The 23,030-nt window shown below is 31.9% G+C and overlaps 2 protein-coding genes across 7 annotated transcripts in view; both read left to right on the top strand.

Moving 5' to 3' along the window:
• Positions 1-1,186: 1,186 nt before the first annotated feature.
• Positions 1,187-13,482, top strand: LOC105325882 (fibropellin-1-like). 6 transcript variants are annotated; one of them, XM_066081205.1, is made up of 28 exons: positions 1,187-1,389; positions 1,621-1,865; positions 1,964-2,104; positions 2,511-2,646; positions 3,422-3,571; positions 3,676-3,818; positions 3,944-4,105; positions 4,278-4,318; positions 5,392-5,511; positions 5,621-5,734; positions 5,850-5,963; positions 6,104-6,217; positions 6,348-6,461; positions 6,603-6,716; positions 6,847-6,960; positions 7,092-7,205; positions 7,339-7,452; positions 7,584-7,697; positions 7,951-8,064; positions 8,198-8,311; positions 8,443-8,556; positions 8,690-8,803; positions 8,943-9,056; positions 9,196-9,309; positions 9,861-9,974; positions 10,205-10,400; positions 12,707-12,757; positions 12,845-13,482. In XM_066081205.1, exons 1-28 carry the CDS (start codon positions 1,273-1,275, stop codon positions 12,894-12,896), a joined length of 3,378 nt encoding a protein of 1,125 aa, XP_065937277.1. In that variant the 5' UTR covers positions 1,187-1,272; the 3' UTR covers positions 12,897-13,482. The 6 variants fall into 6 exon arrangements, with proteins under 6 accessions (XP_065937277.1, XP_065937279.1, XP_065937278.1 ...); XM_066081207.1 differs by lacking the exon at positions 6,348-6,461; XM_066081206.1 differs by lacking the exon at positions 9,861-9,974.
• A 7,128-nt stretch (positions 13,483-20,610) lies between these two features.
• LOC105339562 (uncharacterized) overlaps positions 20,611-23,030 on the top strand; it is a 240,410-nt gene continuing 237,990 nt past the window's right edge. Inside the window, exons 1-5 of the mRNA XM_066082309.1 lie at positions 20,611-20,727; positions 20,972-21,216; positions 21,316-21,456; positions 22,007-22,142; positions 22,795-22,944. Of these exons, the coding sequence (XP_065938381.1) occupies positions 20,611-20,727; positions 20,972-21,216; positions 21,316-21,456; positions 22,007-22,142; positions 22,795-22,944 (789 nt within the window). The remainder of the gene's footprint in view (positions 20,728-20,971; positions 21,217-21,315; positions 21,457-22,006; positions 22,143-22,794; positions 22,945-23,030) is intronic.

Raw genomic sequence — 23,030 nt, 5'->3', positions numbered from 1 at the left:
TTACCTGGATAGTGACATCATAGTTGTCGCTTTTTCTCTATGAAAATATCATGAAGGGCTCTAGATCTTTTATTGCAACAAAAGATACCCCATTTTTAAGAATTAAATTTTGAAATTAATTATACAGATTAAGGTGGCATTTCTGAATATTCGATGTTTCAATAAATAAAACTGTATTGCCTTTGCAGGTACTAGGTACTAAATCTTAAATGAAAGATAAACAAATAGTAATCGATCATGTTTCAGAGATATTAAATGTGTATTTTCTATTTTTAGTTTCTGAATAATCTGGCACTTACATGTACATGTGTATCCTTACTTTATATGTTTTGTGTATCGTTTGTGGTATATTGGCTGTGGGTTTTGCTGCTTGTCATGAAAATGTTGGATATGTTTAACATTTTAAATCCGTGTGTACCGTAACGAAATAAGCTATCTGCTTTTTGTTTGGATCGAAACTTCAACAAGATCCAAAGTAAATGACACACCGTTAATTTAAGTATAAAACATAGTTTACAAAACACTAATTTATACGAAGTAAAGAGTATTGGTCTATTCAATCCGAGCTTCGTTTCAAAGTTTTTTTTTTTAATTTTGTCTGACGTGTTTTCAAAATGAGAATACAACTGTCGTGTTATTAAAAACTTTGAACGATTTTGGATGTGAAAGTCAGATATCAATTTAAGAAACCGGTTTTTGGAATTTTATTTTAATAAAACCTTTTTTTGTTTGCTTTTAACAGGGATTTCCAAAAGTCATGAGATGATGACTTGTACGATCAAAAATGTTTTGACAGAAAAAAATAATAACTTATCAACAAAGGAGCATATGTAAATAAAGGTTACACAATGATTTAAACTTTAAAAACATTATCATTCAATAACGTGTAAATAATAGTTAAATAATTGCAGTTTAATACCGTTGACTGAATGGCTTAGGATCATTTTGTGACAAAAGTATTATAGGGCATGTTCCTGTCTTTTGATATGTCACAAAAGCTATTATGTCGGCACTTTTGAAAGCATAACTACTGAAGTTTTTCCGAAGGAAAATAACTTAGTTATAATGGATTTATATAGAGAATATTCAATGGATCTTGCCAATAAAATCTCGCACCGTAGCTTTAGAAAATTGGTAAATCTTTTGCGTCTTTTATTATAACTCTTCCTGGTTTAGAAGTTGTATATATACCCTCTGCACTATACCTGAAACGATCAGATAGCAGAGAAAGATCATTATCTGAATATAGAAGTGTTTGGTCCCTTGCTTTATATGAAAATGTCAGGAAAATATTTAATATTGTGTATTTCATTAGTTTTTAAATTGGTAGAGACTAGTCATTTTAGAGGTGGAACAATCAGCTGGAAACCCACAGGAAATGGATATGAGGTTTAAGTTTCCACTATAAATATTCGATCGAAAAGACACGCCTTTTACTTTCACTTTTTTGTAGACAGATTCATTAAAACCGGACCGACGCAGTGTATAAGAAACGTCTAAATTCAAGCTGATGTTTAACAATTTTGAGTTGTGTTACAAGCAATTTCGAAAATTTCATTCATATTTATCAAATCCGTAATGTAAGATTTGATAAGCAATGTGGTGTCCTTATATTTGTAGGTACGTTTTTCCTTTAAACTAGGATGGGCATATGGAAGAGGTCCGGGCTGTACCCCGAGTAACGTTGGACAGCTTGTTACTGGACACAATTCATCGTATTGGCAATGCACTAGTGGTTGTAATGGGACTGTAAATCTTGCAAACACCAACTATATATGTACAGGTGCAAGTGTAAGCGATGACTGGGAGCAAGGAGAAAATACCTTTACATACACATTTCCTGGAATAGGACCATACACTGTTGAGTAAGTAGATATTATTTCAGAATATAGAAAGAATACATATTACAAATAGACCTATTTGTGTTCTTTTCATCTAATACAATATAATTCAATATGTTTAGATTCACCGGTGGCGCCTGGGTGTCGTTAGATTTTGGAAGCGCCGGAAGTTGGTCCGTGGGAACTGTAGTTTTTTTAGGAAATCGTAGTGATACTCATACAAAGAACAGAAGTCCAGTCACAACGGGGAAACCAATGTATACGTATGTATTATACAAACTTTATACTCAATCAATTTTTACTTGTATATTTATTTAACTTTTTTAAACAATATATTGATGCAATAAAAAGTTTTTTTTATGAATTTGTATGACTTGTACATGCCGTTGTATAACAAATTAATCGATAAGAAAAATTACATTAATTTGTAAAATTTAAGTGTAAGTTTTATTTTGTACAAATATTGTTTGTAAATTAATTTTTGTAGTGTGTGATTAAATAGTTAGATGCATTGAATTAAATATTTATCAAGTTAATGGAGAAAAAAATGGTTTTCTTCAATAATGTGGCTTTAGGTAGTTTTGATGAAAAAAACCCCTGCTACAACATTCATTATTAGGACAGATTTCAGTAAAATGAATTATCTTTTGTGTTCCCCTCTTTCTCCAGAATTCAATATGGATGTCAGGCCACGATACGTATTCCTGTTGTTGATGACGACGGGGACACCGTTAGGTGTCGCTGGTCGACAGGGTCAGAGTGCGTCTCTATCTGTAATGCACTTCCGTCAGCGACGATTGATAGTGTGAGTAAAGTTAATTAAAAGACAACTCTAGTTATCCATGCATTCGGTAAAACTTCCTCGAACAAGCACATTCAAGTTAGTATTTTACTTTATTATACTTCCATGTTAAATAGTGAAATCTGATTGGTTTAGACGCTGTTTATATTCCTTTCTCAGTTTAGAAACACACTTGATAACGGGTAACACAACGAATTGTTATATGCACATAAATTATGCGCGGACAGTTTGCTTTAGAATTCACGTAATTTCTTTTATAAGAGGAGTAAAGTTCTTTTAAAATTTAAGACATTCAGAATAAATAAATAGAAAGTGCCTGTTTGGAGTAGGATAACAGTTGAAATTGACACCCCAAGAAAACCATTGTCAACTGACGCAAAGCGCTTCGAAACAGACGCTATTATTATAACAGGACGATAGAAAATAACTGAAAGAAATGCCTTAAAGGGAAGTCCATGTTGTATTTCGAAATATTTTCAGATATGTTTGAAGTCAAAAACATCAGACATCGAACGAATATAACAAATATTAAAGATATTCTGAATAAATTATTAAGGTATTACGAATTTCATTGCATTGTCAATACTTTGTACAAGGAATTAACTCATTTAACACAATTTAATCAAATTTTCCGGTATCATTTCATTTTTCATTCCAGTCTAAATCTAAATTTTGAGAGTTAAATGTCTTATATCACAATCTTATTGTTGGATACATGTATGTATTAATCGTTTTGATAATATTATATTATTATTTTTCTTATTTTCTATCAATGCAGAATACCTGCACAATATCATTTCCCGCAAATCACACATCAAATGGGATATATGCAGTCGCAGTTTCTGTAGAGGACTATCCGAAGTCCACCACGACTATTGAAACCCAGGTTTATACCACAAGTACTAAGATGTCGACAGTTAATTTACAGGTATTGTTCATGATCAGTTGCAATTGCGTTTGTATCATTGCATATTTTTGAAATACGGTTTGATTTTGATATTAAAGTTTGTTGAGAAATAGTTGTATTTGTAGTTTTTAGTACAAACACCAGTTGTATCAGGAAGTTGTAACGACAAGCCTCGTTTTATAAATCCAACTCCAGCGCAAGGTTCAACCATTCAAACGGACATTTTGCAGATCTTCCGTCTCTCTTTCTACGTCAATAGTACCAGAAGGTAACATAGTCATTCTTAATTTGAATAACAACTTTATTAAATTAATCATTTTAGTGCTGTATCAATATGTACCCTGTAGATATTAGAATACTAGTGTCAAATATTCATATCTGTTCTGTTAACAGTATTACAAAGATAGATATTACCTCACCTGCTGGGATGACTTATACTTCACTTCAATATGTTCCTTCTCAACCTGAGAGTGTATTTGTCACTACATCATGGACGCCACAGCAAAACCAAATAGGAATCCACATTGTTTGCGCTTTGGCAGAGGACTCCATAGGGTAGTCACATTATTCTTAAACAAAGAATTGTCTACGCAAAATTTTAAAATTAAATTGTAAAAGATTTCATGTTTATTAAATGACTTCTTGCAATGTAATATCCATTTAGGTCTACATTTCTATAATATATAAGATTTACATGTACCATGTGCTCAAGAAACTTCTTTTACAGGAAAACAAGTGATTCACGATGCATCAATGTAAATGTTAATGGTTAGTATTAATTGATTAATGTTGAACAAACTCTTTTCGTCATTTTCAAAAAGAAACTCAAGTTGTTTGATAATAATATACAAAACAACTTATTTATAATGATACATTTAACGAGGCCGGGTCTAATTTGTTCTGCCCTAGATTTTTGGATGAAATTTTTTACATGAATTTCTACTGATATAATTATTATTTTAAGATTAAAAAATAAAACATTTACCACACCGTTTGTTTAGGGGGTCATCTCAAAGTTTGTTAATCTTTAACATAGGCCCCTATGGGATTTTGCATGAAATGTATCAATTTTGCACATATTTTACATTTTTTTTTAAAACTTCTGCCCTAGGGATTTCTTTTTCTGTTCTACATGTTAAAGTTATTGCTAAAAGGCATCAAATGGTCAATTAAAAAAAACCTTTTACCTCCTGGTTTGTTCCAGGGGTCTTATCAAAGTTGATTTTTGTATGCCCAATTTCCCAGATTCGTCAGATAATGGCTATTTTTTATTTGACAAAGGCGGAAAAGGTGATCTTTATAGTATTGTTAAAACATTGAGATATATTTAAGTAATAAAAAGATATATAACATCACATATTAAGGGTCATTAATATAAAATACATGGTTACTGTCTTGAAATATATGAATTAAGCTATATTTACGCGGGTTAAGAAAACGTGACAGAGGGCTAGGCATGATGAATCCTCTTCACGTTTTCGACTCGAGCCCAAATATACTTATACTTTGAGGCATTTATGTTTATTCCACCATATAACATTAATTTTACGCATCAAACGAGCTATTTTCAACAAACTTCGCTGAATATCTGCAGTTGAAACGCCATGGCGTCAACCAAGCAAAAAGTTGACGTCACAATCCAAATGAAACGCTGCGCGAAAGCGTGCGTACTCGTTCTGTACTAGGCCTCGTTAAGGCAATTGTATACATCACTGCATTTACGATACATTTTATGCATAATAATTTCACAAAACGAAGAGCATTTTACAATGCTTGATTTCTTTTTCATGTAGGTTTGTTCTAATCAAACTAACACATTCATTATATATCAATATTTGAAGATGGAGGTCCTTGTTTGAGTGAGCCTTGTCGGAGCAATGGAACGTGTGTTCGAAATGGTCTGACTCAGAACTACACGTGTACATGTGTCCCCGGATTCACGGGCCGATTTTGTGAAATTGGTATATTTTCATCCATTAGGCAATAGAAATCAAATTTACTGATATTTCTCAAAAGAGCATTATTCCAAAAAAAACAAAAACAAAAACGAATCCTTTTTTTACCAAACAGAAATTATTGAATGTACAAGTCAACCTTGTCAAAATGGCGGGACGTGCCTTGACTTGATCAACAAATTTGAATGTCAGTGTGTGCCTGGATATACCGGAAGTCAATGTGAAACTGGTATTAAATTTTACCCTATAAAAATTTTAAAATCAAAAGAAACTGAACAAACATGCTTTGTTCTTTGCTCTTTCTAAATCTACAGAAATAATCGTTATCTTTAATTTATTAACAGATATAAATCAATGTTCAAGTCGACCTTGTCAGAATGGCGGGACGTGTCTTGACCATATTAATAGATTTGAATGCCAGTGTGTAGCTGGATATACCGGAACCCAGTGTGCAATTGGTAATAGCTTTCACTTATTATTTATATAAAAATAAAAAGAAACCTATAACCAATAAGTTTTGATATTTGCTCTTTGCAACTTTCATAATATTTTGCAAAACAGATGTAAAAATAATCGTTATAATTTCTTTAAAAAACAGATATTGACGAATGTTTAAGCGGACCTTGTAAAAATGGTGGGACATGCCTTGACCTGATTAACAGATTTGAATGTCAGTGTGTAGCTGGATATACCGGAAGTCAATGTGAAACTGGTATTATAATTTATACATTAAAAATTTATAATAAAAGAATTCAAAGGAACATGTTTTGTCTTGCTCTTTATAGATCTACGGGAACATGCTTAAAATGAAAAATGATCATTTTCTTATTTTGCTGCAACAGACATGAATGAATGTTCAAGTGGACCTTGTCAAAATAACGGGACGTGTCTTGACCTGATCAACAGATTGGAATGTCAGTGTGTAGCTGGATATACCGGAAGTCAATGTGAAATTGGTACAGTAAATCTATCCGCTTGGAATTCAAAGTCAAAAGAAACCGAACTGATAATTTATTTTTGATTTTTGCTATTTTTGATCTATGATCTTTTGCCCAGAAATGTAATACCATCGTTTACTTTTTATTTGGATGAAACAGATATAAATGAATGTTCAAGTGGACCATGTCAGCATGGTGGGACGTGCCTTGACCTGATTAACAGATTTGAATGTCAGTGTGTGCTTGGATATACCGGAAGTCGATGTGAAAGTGGTACTATATTTCTACTTATAAAGAATTTGAAATTATTCAGACCAAACGAACATGTTGAAATGCTTGCTCTGCTGATACATGTATTTGACAAATAAAAATAAATTATTAATATCTTATTTTGTTGGAACAGATATTAATGAATGTTCCAGTGGACCTTGTCAAAATGGCGGGACGTGCCTTGACCAGATTGACAATTTTGAATGTCTGTGTGTAACCGGATATACCGGACATCAATGTGAAACTGGTATTATATTTTTACCCATTGAAATGTTTTGTAAATGAAACCAAACAAACATTTTTAATTTTGCTCTTTATTGATATACAGAAAATTTGCTTAAAATGAAAAATAATAATAATTATTTTTTTCTGCAACAGACATAAATGAATGTTCCAGTGGACCTTGTCAGAATGGAGGGACGTGTCTTGACCTGATCAACAGATTTGAATGTCAGTGTGTAGCTGGATATACTGGAACTGAATGTGAAATTGGTAATAAATTTTTATCTATTAAGAATCGTTAACAAATTAAACCAAACGCACATGTTTTGATTTGCGCTGTTTTTAGATTTATTGATACTTGGTAAAAAATGTTAAACAATCATCATGTTAATTTCATTAACAGGTATTAATGAATGTACAAGTGGACCTTGTCAGAATGGCGGGACGTGTCTTGACCTGATTAACATGTTTGAATGCCAGTGTGTTCCCGGATTTACCGGAAATCAATGTGAAATTGGTAGTATATTTTTATCCATTAAGAATTCAAAATCAAATGTAACCAAAAAACATGTTTTGAATTTCATTGTTTTTAGATCACTTAATTTTTACAAAAAAAAGTGTAATTATAATCGTTATTTTTTTCCACAGATATTAATGAATGTACAAGTGGACCTTGTCATAATGGCGGGACCTGTCTTGACCTGATTAGTAGATTTGAATGTCAGTGTGCGCTTGGGTATACTGGTACTCAATGTCAAATTGGTAATATTTTCCTCCATTAATAATTTAGCACAAGAAGAAATTAAATAAACAAGTTTGATATTTGTGCTTTTAAAATTTGCAGATATTTGCCAAAAAAAAGAAGAAATGTTTTTCATGAAACAGACATGAATGTGAAATTGGTACTTGGTTTTTACCTAAGAATGTAAAGTAAAAAAAAAAGAAACACCGTTTGGTCTTTCTGTCTTAGATCTACTGTAATGTAAAAAAAATCATAATTTTTTTAATGAAACAGATATAAATGAATGTACAAGTAATCTTTGTCGGAATGGTGGGACGTGCCTAAACCAGATTAACAAATTTGAATGTCAGTGTGTGCCCGGATATACCGGAACTGAATGTGAAATTGGTAATAAATATTTATCTATTAAGAATCGCAAACAAATTAAACCAAACGAACATGTTTTGATTTTTGAAAAGGTAGACTTTTGTTATTTGTAGAAGGAAATGTTAAATAATCGTCATTTTTATTTTATTGACAGATATTGATGAATGTTCAAGTGGACCTTGTCAGAATGGCGGTACGTGCCTTGACCTGATCAACAAATTTGAATGTCAATGTGTGCCTGGATATACCGGATTTAAATGTGAAACTGGTATTAGATTTTTACCCATTGAATTTTATAGTAAATGAAACCAAACAATCATTTTTTGTGCTTCGCTCTTTATTGATATACTGAAAATTTGCTTAAAATGAAAAATAATCATTATTTTTTTCCTGCAAAAGACATAAATGAATGTTCCAGTGGACCTTGCCAGAATGGCGGGACGTGCCTTGACCAGATTAACAATTTTGAATGTCTGTGTGTAACCGGATATACCGGACATCAATGTGAAACTGGTATTATATTTTTACCTATTAAAATTTATTGTAAATGAAACCAAACAAACATTTTCTGTGCTTCGCTCTTAATTGATATACTGAAAATTTGCTTAAAATGAAAAATAATCATTATTTTATATTTCTGCAACAGACATAAATGAATGTTCCAGTGGACCTTGTCAGAATAGAGGGACGTGCCTTGACCTGATCAACAGATTTGAATGTCAGTGTGTAGCTGGATATACCGGAACTGAATGTGAAATTGGTAATAAATATTTATTTATAAATTATTATGAATAGTTAACAAATTAAACCAATCGCATATGTTTTGATTTGCGCTGTTTTTTATTTTATTGATACTTGGAAAAAATGTTAAATAATCTTACTTTTAATTTCATTAACAGGTATTAATGAATGTAAAAGTGGACCTTGTCAGAATGGCGGGACGTGCCTTGACCTGATTAACATGTTTGAATGTCAGTGTGTTCCCGGATTTACCGGAAATCAATGTGAAATTGGTAGTATATTTTTATCCATTAAGAATTCAAAATCAACTGTAACCAAAAAAACATGTTTTGATTTTCATTGTTTTTAGATCTACATGTCTTAAATTCTACAAAAAGAAGTGTATTTTTATAGTTATTTTTTTTTCCACAGATATTAATGAATGTACAAGTGGACCTTGTCATAATGGCGGAACATGCCTTGACCTGATTAATAGATTTGAATGTCAATGTGTGCCTGGATATACCGGTACTCAATGTGAAATTGGTAATGTATTCCTCCATTATTAATTTAAAACAAAAAGAAACCAAATAAAACAAGTTTGATATTTACCGATATTTGCCAAAAAATGTGAATAATTTTTCAGGAAACAGATATTAATAAAACAGCCTTTATTGTATAATTTATTTTAGCTTTGTTCCACTGGATATTTTTGAAAAACTCAGATTTGTATAGGAATTTTAGAAGACTCATTTATGTTTAGTATCCAATCGTTTAGCTTCTAAGTATCAAGGATGCAGAAGAACACAATGTGCGGCTAATTCAAATGTTGGATAATAAACATAGCACAGATATGGACAAAGTCGATTATCATATTCAAAAAATAATTGTGACAATCATTACACTTATTCGTTAAGATCCAATTAGCAGGATTAACTAAATACACCTGCCTGTATCAATAATAGTCTTAATAATTTAACGATAAAATCTTGGGAAGCGCTAACTATTCAATTTTTGAAATTGACTCAAGTAGTCATTGCCTGATCAAACTTATTATTAACAATATAAAATAAAACGTTAATTTAAAAAAAATTCAGACATCAACGAATGTGCAAGCAATCTATGTGAAAACCAGGCTACCTGTAATGATCTTGTTAATTTCTTCAACTGTACCTGTCTCCCTGGGTTCACAGGTGACCGGTGTCAAATAGGTATAAAGACATTGCTAGATACCTCAGTTAAATTACTTTGAATATATCTTTTTTGTTATAGAATATTGTAGAGTGTCATGATGACTCCTCTTGTAATTGAATAGAAGTACATCCATTTATCGGCATAATTATTTGATCATAAAATGTCGGATTATTTAGGAATATTACATGTTGCATATATTGAGTATAGATATGCGTTTAAAAGATAATAGCATACGTATTTTTTGTAGATATAAATGAGTGCGATCCCAATCCATGCATATTTCTGTTTGAATGTGAAAATCGCATAAATGGACACCAGTGTAACCTGTTAGAGTGGAAGCTGGCTTTGATTATTTTAAGTTTTGTTATGCTGAGTCTGATTGCCATATGCGGTTTTACCTATATTTTCAAGAGGAAAAAATACAAAAATATGAAAGACAACTGGTAAGAATGATGTAATCGCTTCTTTAGCTCACCAGAGATGAAAGTTCGTGTGAGCTTTTCTGATCACGTTTTGTCAGTTCATCCGTCTGTCCGTCTGTCTATAAACGTTTCACATTATTTTTCGTCCTCTTCTACAGAACCACTGGACCAATTACAATCAAACTTGGCAGAAAGGTTTTTTATGGATGAAGGGAATTCATTTTTTTTTTAAAATGAAGGACTTAACCCCTTTAGAATTTATATAAAATTGTGTTTGCGAGTTTTTCAAAAATCTTGTTCTCAAAACCCAATTTGCTAGAAAAGCTAAAACGTGTATGGACGCATCGTCAAATAGTGAAGATTGAAGTTTAATGAGTCCAAACTGCAGTCAAAGTCAAATTTCTACATAGAAATGTATACAGAAATACCTTTAAACATCTCAAAAACTATACCGCAAGAAAAGCTGCAATTATATTGAATCATACTCTGGTAAAGTAGATTAAATTCGATTCAAATATGTACCCCAAGGGACAGGATTGGGCAACACTGAAAAATTTAATTTTTGCATAAGAAATTAAAGAACAAATCGCCAGAAATCTTCTTCCAAATTATCAATCAAGAAAAGCTGTAACTTGTGTCGAAAATTCCTCTTGAAAGGTACATTTAGGTTTGTTTAAATCATGACTGTCGTAGGTAGGTTGAAGATACAATGGAGGAGGGGTAAGGTCAAATTTTTACATGGGAATATGTAGAGAGTAAAGCCTTTAAATATCTTCTTCTCAAACACCAATACATTAGAAAATCTGTAACTTGTATGAAAGGATCTTGTCATGTTTGTTCAAATCATAATACCCAGGGGTAGGGTTGGGTCTCAATTTGGGTGCAGGGGAATATAGCATTATATTTAGAGGAAAATTTTGTCTTCTTTTGAAAAGCCATGTCGCCTAAATATGCGGTACGTGTTTGGAAGTATCCTCAGGTAGGGTTTGTTCAAATTATGATTGCCTGAGGTAAAGTTGGGCCACAATAAAGGACAAATCTTTACATTGGAGTAAACTCTTTTAAACAATTCATTATAAAACCGTTTTACCGATAAATCTGTAACTTGTGTAGAAGCATCTTGATTTATCGTAGATTCAAGTTTGGTCAAATCATGATCTTAGGCTACAACGGAGGAGAGGGGGTCAAAATTTAAACTAGAAATATATATTCCTCTTCTTATAAAGCAATTGACAAAAAAACCTTTTTTTGTGTAGGATCATCCTTAGATAGTGTTGATGTATTGTAGATTCAAGTTTGGTCAAATCATACATGATCTTGGGCTAGATTGGAGGAGAGGGGGTCAATTTTTTAACTAGAAATATATATTCCTCTTCTCAAAAAGCAATTGATAAAAAAACCCACTTTTTTGTGTAGGATCATCCTTAGACAGTGTAGATTCAAGTTTATTCAAATCATGATTTTTGGGGATAAGGTGGCGCCACAATTAGGAGGGGTGTTAATTTTTTCATGCATATATAGAAAAAAATCTTGTAAAAACCCAAATTGCCAGAAAAGCTCCTGTGTGTAATAATTTTAATGTTGTGTGAATTTAGGGATTGGGCTACATTGGGGAAGAGGGGTTGAATTTTAAAGTAGAAATATAGAGCGAAATGTTCGTTTTCTTAGAAAACTTTTGGACAGCAAAAAAACTTTATCTTTTGTGGATCATCCCTAGGTGGTGTAAATTCAAGTTCGTTCGAATAATGATCGCTGGAGGTAAAGTGGGGCCACAACGGGAGGGGAGGGGGTCAAATTTTTTTTACATAGTAAAACATTTATTTAAAAAATAAATTGTTGTAATTGATGATTTAACTATCATGCAAGCATCTTGACATTTTGTTGATTCTCAATTGTTTAGACTTTGGGTCTGAACAATTTTTGGGCCACATAAATGGCTTAACGTTTGATGTAGGTTAATATTTATATGAACAGTTGTTTTTCTTGAGATTCTTGAGCATTTCCCTTATCAATATGTGATATAACTATGAAATCATTCAGTTACAAAAGGAAGTTTAATATCTACATATGTAACATAAATAAATATCAGGAAAAATTTGAAAATCCCCTTATAAAGGATCTTTTTGAAAGTATCCATATATTTTGTATGACTTCATTAAGTTGGTTTAATCTGGCTATTGTTGCTCAGATGAGTGATGTTGCCCATGGACCTATTGTTTAACATTTCGTTAACAATATTCCCAATCTATTAAGTAAAAGTTTTTAATAAAATACTACCTTTTTTATATTGCTTATAATCTTAAAATATCTTTTTATTTTTAAACCAGGTTGGCGAATTTTGTTGGTATTGATCAAGCTGATGTGCAACCGAGAGTTCTGTGAGTTTTCTTTTTATCCATTTTCGTGTACTATAAAAACAAAACCATAAAGACCAAAATCATAATCTTTTTATTGCTTTTTTTCAGCTTTACCAGAAAATTCAAGTCAGGGGGTTTTAAACATATAACAGAAGAATGAAAATTCATTTTTAACTAATACAGGAATATATGAATATAAAGCTAAACTAATGCATAATTATCTTACAGTGTCATACGTTAAGTCTATTTCCTAGTGCTGCTTATGGTCAGTTCAAGCATATCCTTTAAAACATACACCACAGCATCTCATAGCATAGCATTGAAATCTCATTCCAATTTCTCATAGCATAGCAAACAAATCTCTCAGTGTTGCATAGAAATCTCATAGAATATCATTAAAATCGCATACCATTGCATGACATTAAATTGTAAAAGATATGCATGAAATGACTGTATGTACATCAGCAATTATCAGATAATGGTATTTTGTTTGTGACTATTTTTTTACAATTTTTATTGGGTTGTTTACTCTTTGTCATTACATAACAAATGTCGGATAGGAGCCTGTTAAGAAACAGAGAGTAGACAGTAGAGAAACAAAAGCGTAGTAAGGATATGACTTACATGTAGGAGTTTATGGAACAAAGAGTGTATGTTTAGTTGGGACGTTAGTATCAGGATAATGGAGTTGATTTTACTGTGAGAAAAGAGTAGTTCATTGTTAAGATTTAAGTTTTTTGTTTTCTGTTTTTAGCTCACCTGAACCGAAGGTTCAAGTGAGCTTTTCTGATCACCCGTTGTCCGTCGTCCGTCCGTCCGTCCGGTCGTCCGTCTGTCCGTCCGTCTGTAAACTTTTCACATTTTCAACTTCTTCTCAAAAACCACTGGGCCAAATTTAACCAAATTTGGTACAAAGCATCCTTATGGAAAGGGGGTTATAAATTGTTAAAATAAAGGGCACAGCCCTTTTCAAAAGGGAGATAATTGCGAAACAGTATGTTTAGGGTGCATGTCTTTAAAAATCTTCTTCTCAAGAACCACGGCCCCAGAAATGCCAATATTTACACAAAAGCTTGTATATATAGTGAAGATTCTAAATTGTAAAAATCGTGACCCTCGGACCAAAACTGGGGCCCCAGGCGGGGTTCAAAGTTTAACATAGAAATACATAGGCTAATGTTTAAAAAATCTTCTTCTCAAGAACCACTGCACCAGAAATGCCAATATTTACACAAAAGCTTTTATATATTGTGAAGATTCTAAATTGTAAAAATCGTGACCCTCGGACCAAAACTGGGGCCCCAGGCGGGGTTCAAAGTTTAACATAGAACAACATATGGAAAATGTCTAAAAAATGTTCTTCTCAAGAACCACTGCACCAGAAATGCCAATATTTACACAAAAACTTGTATATATTGTGAAGATTCTAAATTGTAAAAATCGTGACCCTCGGACCAAAACTGGGGCCCCAGGCGGGGTTCAAAGTTTAACATAGAAATACATAGGAAAATTTTTTAAAAATGTTCTTCTCAAGAACCACTGCACCAGAAATGCCAATATTTACACAAAAGCTTGTATACATAGTGAAGATTCTAAATTGTAAAAATCGTGACCCTCGGACCAAAACTGGGGCCCCAGGCGGGGTTCAAAGTTTAACATAGAAATACATAGGAAAATGTTTAAAAATCTTCTTCTCAAGAACCACTGCACCAGAAATGCCAATATTTACACAAAAGCTTGTATATATAGTGAAGATTCTAAATTGTAAAAATCGTGCCCCTCGGACCAAGACTGGGGCCCCAGGCGGGGTTCAAAGTTTAACATAGAAATACCTTAGGAAAATGTTTAAAAAATCTTCTTCTCAAGAACCACTGCACCAGAAATGCCAATATTTACACAAAAGCTTGTATACATAATGAAGATTCTAAATTGTAGAAATCGTGACCCTCGGACCAAGACTGGGGCCCCAGGCGTGGTTCAAAGTTTAACATAGAACTACATATGAAAAATGTTTAAAAATTTTCTTCTCAAGAACCACTTCACCAAAAATGCCAATACATACACAAAAGGTTGTATACATAGTGAAGATTGTAAAAATCGTGACCCCCGAACAAAAAGTGGGGCCCCAGTAGGGGTTTAGATTTTAACATATGTAGGAAAATGTTTTAAAATCTTCTTCTCAAGAACTATAGTGCAACTGTTTGGGATATTACTATGCATACATGTACATCCTTAAATAATGTAGATTCAAAAAATTGTAACTCCCGGACAATTGATGGGCACCAAGAGGGGTTCAAAATTTAAACATTTTAAAAAACATAAAGGAAAAGTTTAAAAATTTTCTTCTCAAGAACTACAATGTTTTAGTCTGTGGAATTTCTATGCATGCATCCTTCGCTTATGTAGATTCCTAATTGGTAAAATCGTGACCCCCGGACCAATACTGGGGCCCCAAGATGGGGTCAAAATTTATTAAAGAAATATAAAGGTAACATGTTAAAAAAGTCTTCTTCTCGAGAACTACAATGCTTCAATTTGTGAGATTACTATCATGCATACAACCTTGGATAATGAAGGTTCGACAGTTTTAAAATAGTGACCCCTGGACTAATACTAGAGACCCAAGATGGGTTTAAAGTTAAATGTAGAAGTACCGGTATATATGGAAAATGTTTAAAAATCTTCTTTTCGAGAACTACAATGCATCAATTTGTCAGATAACTACGTCAGCACCCTCAAATAGTGTAGATTCGAAATTATAAAAGCCGTGATCTCAATCTAATACTGGGGCCCCAAGAGGTGTTCAAAGTTTAGCATAGAAATATAGAGGGAAAATGTTGAAAAATCTTTTTCTAGGGAACTATAATGCTTCAGCTTGTGAGATAACTAGGCAAGCATCCTTAAATAATGTAGATTCCAAATAATTAAAACTTTAGCACTGGACTAATACTGTGGCCCCAAGAGGGGTTCAAAGTTTAACATAGAAAGATATATTGAAAATGTTTTTAAAAAGTTTTTCTCGAGAACTATAATGCTACAGTTTGTGAGATTACTATGCAAGGATCCTCAAATTGTGTAAACTCTAATGTAGTGGAACCAAGAGTTATCTTTCTTGTGTTCTGTACAGTCTGAGAGTTATTCCTCTTGAAGTGGAACTCTGCTATGTTCAGTTTTTCAGGTTGTGTACGTGCGGTCCCACCGCAGTGCTTCACATTTTCATTCCTATGTTACTATTTATGTTGTTCAAGCCAACCATAAACCTCGGACCATAACTGGGTCCCCAGAAAGGGGTTCAATGTTTAAAATAGAAAAAGCATATGCTACGAAATGTAATGTTACAAGGAACTGCTGTTCAGGTGAGCGATGTGGCCCATGGGCCTCTTGTTTTTTGTGTCACATTAAGTTCAATGTGAGCGTTTGTCTGCATGTACGAGTATTGGTTTAAATGTGTTGTGTGTGGAGTGTGGATTTTTTCGTATTAGTGTGGTAGGTTATTAATGTATAACTTAATTTTCGTGTAATACATTTATTGTGTTGTATTGTTGATTTACAATTATCTATGGAGTTTTCATTCAGAAAAGGAATTAGTTTAAGAAACGCTTGCTATAAGATTAATAAGCTTAATGAATAAAAATTGAATTCAATCATTTATTATTTATTGATAATAATCTGGGTTTTTTTATGTTTTCTTTATCAAATTTCTGTTTGTCATTATTATTATTGACGTTTGCTGATATTTCCGTATGGTTGAATTAAAAGCAATCAGTGTTATATCATCCTTTTATCTTCAAAGCAAGTGAAACATTTGTAAGCCGTAACCACTGGCAGTTCTTTCACCTTTATAAAAAAGTATTATGTTTTGCGGGTTATTGTTGAGTCCTATAAATATTATAATAGTATATCTTACGTTCAACAAATCCCCTGGTATGTGCAAATGATGCACTATTTCGTAATTTCGGATCATAATATTTTTATAACGAATTGGTAAGTCGTACATAGGATTAATCTTATGTCGTCTGTACTTCATCTTAAAGTTCTAATTTCTCTAGTCGTTCATATGACTTAGTATCAATGGTGCACCATATCATCTGGTACCTGTGACTTTGTGATGTACAACTCAATAACAAGTACACTCGACTTAGTAAGAAATCATATCTAAAGGAAGTACTTAGCAGTACTCTTCCTTTTTTAAATATAGAATAATGATGAAATAGTGTTTTACAGTATTAAAATTTAATACAACTCCCTTTTGCTTTAGATCTGCCAGAATGTTTAACCTATATATATTAACAAAGCATGCTGCAATTAAGGGGTCCCGACACACATATATTGTTAATTACCTTTCATTTTCAAAATGCATACAGTGCAGGCAAAAATTTTGATTTACAAAATAAACGATAGGACACAATACACGCATGATAGATATAACGCACCATAGAACAAGATATGTGATTGATAAACGATTTAAAATGATATACAATTTTCTGCAGAAACATATAATCACGTTAAATAATTTCAATGATTAACCTGATACTGTCCGATATGTTAAACATGTTAGTTTGTTTCAAATAGTTTACAATGTACATGTTTCTTTTTCATTTCAATTCCTATATATTTAATTCTTTTAAATTTTATTTTTAATATCTTTTCACTACGCAGAAAGGTACAGAAACTACTTGATTTGATTGATTTGATTTGATTTTAACATATATTTTTTGTGTAAAATACACAAAAGGATTGGAAACAAGTTCTTTCACCTGACGTGTTGCACTCCTAATGATAATACATACAATATACGAATGTCATAGTAATATTACATGTTTCTTATAGTTATTAACTTTACAATTTATAATATTCATAAATATGCATTTACGAAGTATTTGCAAATAAATAATAAATAGCGTTGATATACAGTAAAAAATAGCATTAACAAGAGAAATTTGTTATTAATTCTTCCAAGACTCTTTAATAAAGTTTTTAACTGCTCAAAAAATATAAGCAGTTTGTATTATAAGAAAAATTGTCACTACCCCAAAGAAGCAAATGTGAATTAATTAAGATTAGGTAGAAAGTAACCACTTACATTATTTCACTTCATTGGATTGTTTATTTAGATAAACAATACGTCACAACAGTGTCCGAAACCACCTTAACTTGAACATTAAAAAACGAATTTTTTGGGATAATGATGTCTAAAATATTATCGTTGATAACAACCTTTTTTGCTCCACTCCGAAAAAAACGCAAATTTTGATATCGGCAACTTAAATTTTATCTGAATCGTTCAAACAGTATACTTACATGTACATTTGACAGTCTCTTTCAATAAGGTTTTTCTCTGCTATCATGTCTATATAAATAAGCTTATCTTATCTTTGTAGGAGAAATTAAATTATCCAAGTGAAAACCAAGAGGAAACAAAATTTTAATATTAAGTCAAAAATGAAATAGCAACGGGATACTGTCGATTCTAAAGTAAAGAAACAAAATGACACACAAACCCATGACTTACCAATTGTCAAAATTTTGCTTCGATTTTCATACATTTTATATATCATACCTGAATATGACCTTTGGAAAATTACGATGTTCAAACGTAAATAAATCAAATTTAAAAGAGGTTAATAGAATAAAGCGTTGGACAAACACATAAATATTGAATTTCCCTTCCGTTTCATAGCCACGGAATCGTAGGGAGATTAATGTAAATACCACAGCGTTGCATATATTATAAACTAGCGACCTTTCAGCGAAGACTGATGCCTTCAAGAACTATATGCATTAAGATGCACTTTCTATGAATGCATATTTCTTAATAAAGACATAAAAAGCTTTGTAAATTCCTTTTTCAGTTTTTCACTACGACTATTCAAAGAGGGCAATCACAACCACGTGACACTCAAATTAATGTCCGAAACAGCTCATTTTTAACGGCTAGCCAACAGATTGGTGATGGCTTAAAATGCGTGAATCCTTTTGTTTGATGAAATTTCGTGTATTTTTATCTTTATTCTGTTGTCAAAATCCCAACAAAATCATCTTTAATGAGTCACCATGTCAGTTTGATTAAAATCTGTTCGTTTTAAAAACTGAATTTTTTATTGTAACATTACATGGTCCTCTATTACCGAAGACTTAAACAAGAACAGTTTAAAAGTATAAATAGTTGAAACATTTTCACGAGATTTATCAAAGATTCTGTAATTTATTAAGATCAGTTCAATGTATTGTGTTTCTATACATTGCAAACTGATTCATTAGAGGTGTTTACTTTTAATATTTTAGTAAAGTTGTGTAAAGTTTATTGAATAATCATTTCCCCCCTCTTGAAAAAGAAAAAGACAGAGAGGTATTTAAAAGCCCGAATACCTGTAACCACACTTCAAAGTTTATAAATACCCGAGAGATCCCTCTTAAGATCTCATTATTCATTTGAAATTGTCAAAGTTGTGAAAGATTTTTACAAATCGTTTCCTCTACATGAAAGTTGAAATTTAGCTGAAGTATTGCGATTGGAGAAGATTAATGCTTCCTTGTTTGGACAAATCCATGTTTGTTTGAGAGACGTGTAATTCGCAAAAAGTCACCTGAACAGGAGAGGTATGTTTGATTTACTGGTTTTCAAATGGATTTATCATAAAACAAAATACCAACAAACATCAGTAGTTAGATACATTGTAAATGTAAAACAAATAGCCATGTCTTCATAAATAGACGTTTGAGAATGATATTAATATCGTCATGGATAAATCGGGCAATCCATGAATTTTGTAATGTTGCAGAAGGTTGCGACATATCTATAAACAAGTTGAAATTAAATCGTGTAGATTTCAGTCCTGCCAATTTCGATATCGCTGCGAATTAAAATAGGTTTGGTTTAGAAATAGTACAGAGAATACTAAGTGAATGTAGATAAATATGTTATAGCACCCCTACTTAATTGTATTTGCATTATTTACATTGCCATCCAATACAATAATCGGTCTTTCAAAATTTAAAAAACAATGAAGACCAATTCCTATATCATTATTCGGGCATAAATGAAAAAAAAATAAACTTTCAAAAAGACGTCAGTTGAGAATTACTTGTCTCATAAATACACATTTCCTCATTCAACAAAATTGAGGATTCAGTCACACAGTGCTTGTTTTTGTAACACATACTTAAGTAAGTTAAAAGGAGTGGTCGGTCGTTCAAATCTAAGAATAATTACTCATGACCGTATACATGTATATATAGTTTTCTTTTAAAGAGTTGTCGGTTTAAGAATAAACCATACAAATCAATCCAATTGAAAAATAAACACTCTTTAAAAATCGATCTAAGTATATAAGGTATTGATTTTTAGACATGTATTAACAATATTCAAACCAAACTCTTTGTTACATCTCCCAAAAAGTTTGTAATAATGAGTTATTAATACGATTATAAAGTCATCATGAAGTAACTAAACATTTAAAATATGATATAGGTCTATCATTCGTCACTTTTTTAAACATGTATGCTAAATACAGTTGACTTAATGACAAGGTTTAATTTAAAGAATAGGAGAGAATAGGACGACGTTTGTCTTTTGATAAGGCTTGAATATTATTTCGATTTTTCCTCACTAACGAAGACATACTTGATTATTCAAATAATAAATTGGTATAAAAGAGCAGGGTACACGGAACCTGCCAAATACTTGTCGCATCGTAGATTTATTTAACGTTGTCTAAACAATTGGTACAATTTTAGATTTTTTTGTTTGAATTCTTCCTGGTTTACTACCTATATAAAAACCGACTGCAGTATACTCAAAATTATTAGATAGCAATAAAGACAGTTCTACTTACATAAAACTTATATGTTTTAAGTTTGGTTTTCATATGAGTATGTCAGGACGAAAATTATTATTGTTTATTTCATTATCACTTTTAGAATTTCCGATAGAAGCTAATCATTTTAGAGGCGGCACTATTAGCTGGAAACCTACTGGCAATGGAAATGAGGTTTAAAATTATTTTTGTTTTAAGGTTTGATAAAATGATTTTTCTTAATTCGTAAACTTTATTTCTAATTTCTGCAATGTCGAGACATAAAAAGAATATTTTTAAAGCACTTAACATTCGATTGTTTCCTAAAGTTTTGAGCATGAAAAAAAAAAAAAACACGATTTCAACAACTCATTTTATGTTAATCAAATAAAAATAGATTAAAATCACATTTTCAATAATCTTTTTATCATTTTTGTAGGTACGTTTTTCCTTTAAACTAGGATGGACATATGGAAGTGGTCCGGGCTGTACCCCAAGTAAAGTTGGACAGCTTGTTACTGGACAGAGTTCACAGTACTGGCAATGCACCAGTGGTTGTAGTGGAACTGTAAATCTCGCGAACATAAACTATATTTGTACAGGTGCAAGTGTAAGCGATAACTGGGAGCAAGGAGAAAATACTTTTACGTACACATTTCCTGGAATTGGGCCTTACACTGTTGAGTGAGTAGATATTCTTTCAGAATATAGAAAATGTTTCTTATTACCAATTGGCTTATATGTGATCTTTACATCTAATACAAATTATTTTAATATGTTTAGATTCACCGGTGGTGCTTGGGTTTCGTTGGATTTTGGAAGCGCCGGAAGTTGGTCCGTGGGAACTGTAGTTTACTTAGCAAATCGTAGTGATACTCATACAAAGAACAGAAGTCCAGTCACAACCGGGAAACCAATGTATACGTATGTATACAAACTTAATACTCTGTCATTATAGGCTCTTATTAAATATTGTTTATAAACACGACACTTGCGACCAATGCACTTTGTTCTATTGAACCAAAAAAAAAATATTTCTTTGGAACTATCTAAGTATCTCTAACAAACGTTTTTGATAAGTTGTGTCAATAATCTGTCAATAAGACAAACGCAATAATTTTTCGATTTAGAATTATTCATTGCTACGGGAACAGAATGTGATGGTTGAATTATTGTCATGATATTGTTTTTGATATATTCGTACACACCAATCAAATACATGAATAAATTCGTTAACCTAGCTGTAAACGATTAATCCTTCTAACATATTTCTTTATATTCGAAACATAAACCTATCAATCATGTTTTAAGATGTGACGTCATGAAAAATATGATGTTTTTGTACATTGTCTTCTGAATTGAGAAATAAAACAAAGGTTTTTTAGGCTGTCTCTTAATTTTAAACGAAACGATCAGGAACATTTATTATTAAAAAAATTAGATGCATTATATTTTGTTTTCCATTGTCAATCAGAATTCAATATGGATGCCAGGCCACGATACGTATTCCGGTTGTTGATGACGATGGGGACACCGTTAGATGTCGCTGGTCAACGGGGTCAGAGTGTGTCTCTATCTGTAATGCACTTCCGTCGGCGACGATTGATAGCGTAAGTATTGTTAATGAAGAGAACTCAGCTATCCATGTATTTTAGAAAACCTCCTCGAACAAGCGCACACTAGAAATATAAGTATTTTAAAACGAAATGATAATCTTTTATTTGCAAGATTGGACATATATGCCTAAAAGGGGAATTCCGTGTCGTATTCGAACTTAGGATCTAATGGTTTCATGAACATGTTGTAGATGGACGACCACATAAAACTGTGTCAATAAAAAAAACTTCCAAATGCAATTCAATCTTTATATTGTGACGTGCTGTCATAAAGTATTTTAAAATAATAAACGGGTTAAAATACCTTTTTTGAAACTCATATATTGAATTAGTTGTAAAAAAAATCAAAAAAAAAAATCAATTCTATATATTGATAATCGAAAAAATTATCAATTTCCAATCAGGAATACATTTTAAAAAAAAAATTAAAAAAGTAGAGATGTTCAAAATCATTTGATAGGTAAAACTAATTTTTCTTCATTGACAATGCTTTGCCACAAGTGGTTTTCCATAAATAAAGTCTTTCGTTATCGTTTTATTTTTTGTGTATATGCAAATACTGTTTGAAAAATCTCATCTTTCATCGTATAACATATGCATTATTCGCTTTGATTATATTGGTTCTTTCTATTTTCTATCAATGCAGAATACCTGCACAGTATCATTTCCAGCAAATCACACATCAAATGGGAAATATGCGGTCGCAGTTTCTGTAGAGGACTATCCAAAGTCCACCATTACTATTGGATCCCAGGTTTATACCACAAGTACTAAGATGTCGACAGTTAATTTGCAGGTATCGATCAATTACAATTTCTGTTTGTATAATTGCACTTTTCGAAAGAATATACTTTCATGTTTATACGATACGTTTGATTTCGG

The sequence above is a fragment of the Magallana gigas genome, chromosome 4 (assembly GCF_963853765.1).
Source record: "Magallana gigas chromosome 4, xbMagGiga1.1, whole genome shotgun sequence".
NCBI classification, from domain to species: Eukaryota; Metazoa; Mollusca; class Bivalvia; order Ostreida; family Ostreidae; genus Magallana; species Magallana gigas.
The sequence above is the reverse complement of the archived record's forward strand: the minus strand, read 5'-3'. Positions and strand labels throughout refer to the sequence as shown.

What these genes read in the sequence shown, in the direction of transcription:
- LOC105325882 (XM_066081205.1), top strand. Translation starts at nt 1,273, where the DNA reads ATGAAAATGTCAGGAAAATATTTAATATTGTGTATTTCATTAGTTTTT. An exon ending in ATAGGACCATACACTGTTGA is followed by an intron (nt 1,866 to 1,963) that starts GTAAGTAGATAT and finishes CAATATGTTTAG; the next exon opens with ATTCACCGGTGGCGCCTGGG. An exon ending in AAAAATATGAAAGACAACTG is followed by an intron (nt 10,401 to 12,706) that starts GTAAGAATGATG and finishes TTTTTAAACCAG; the next exon opens with GTTGGCGAATTTTGTTGGTA.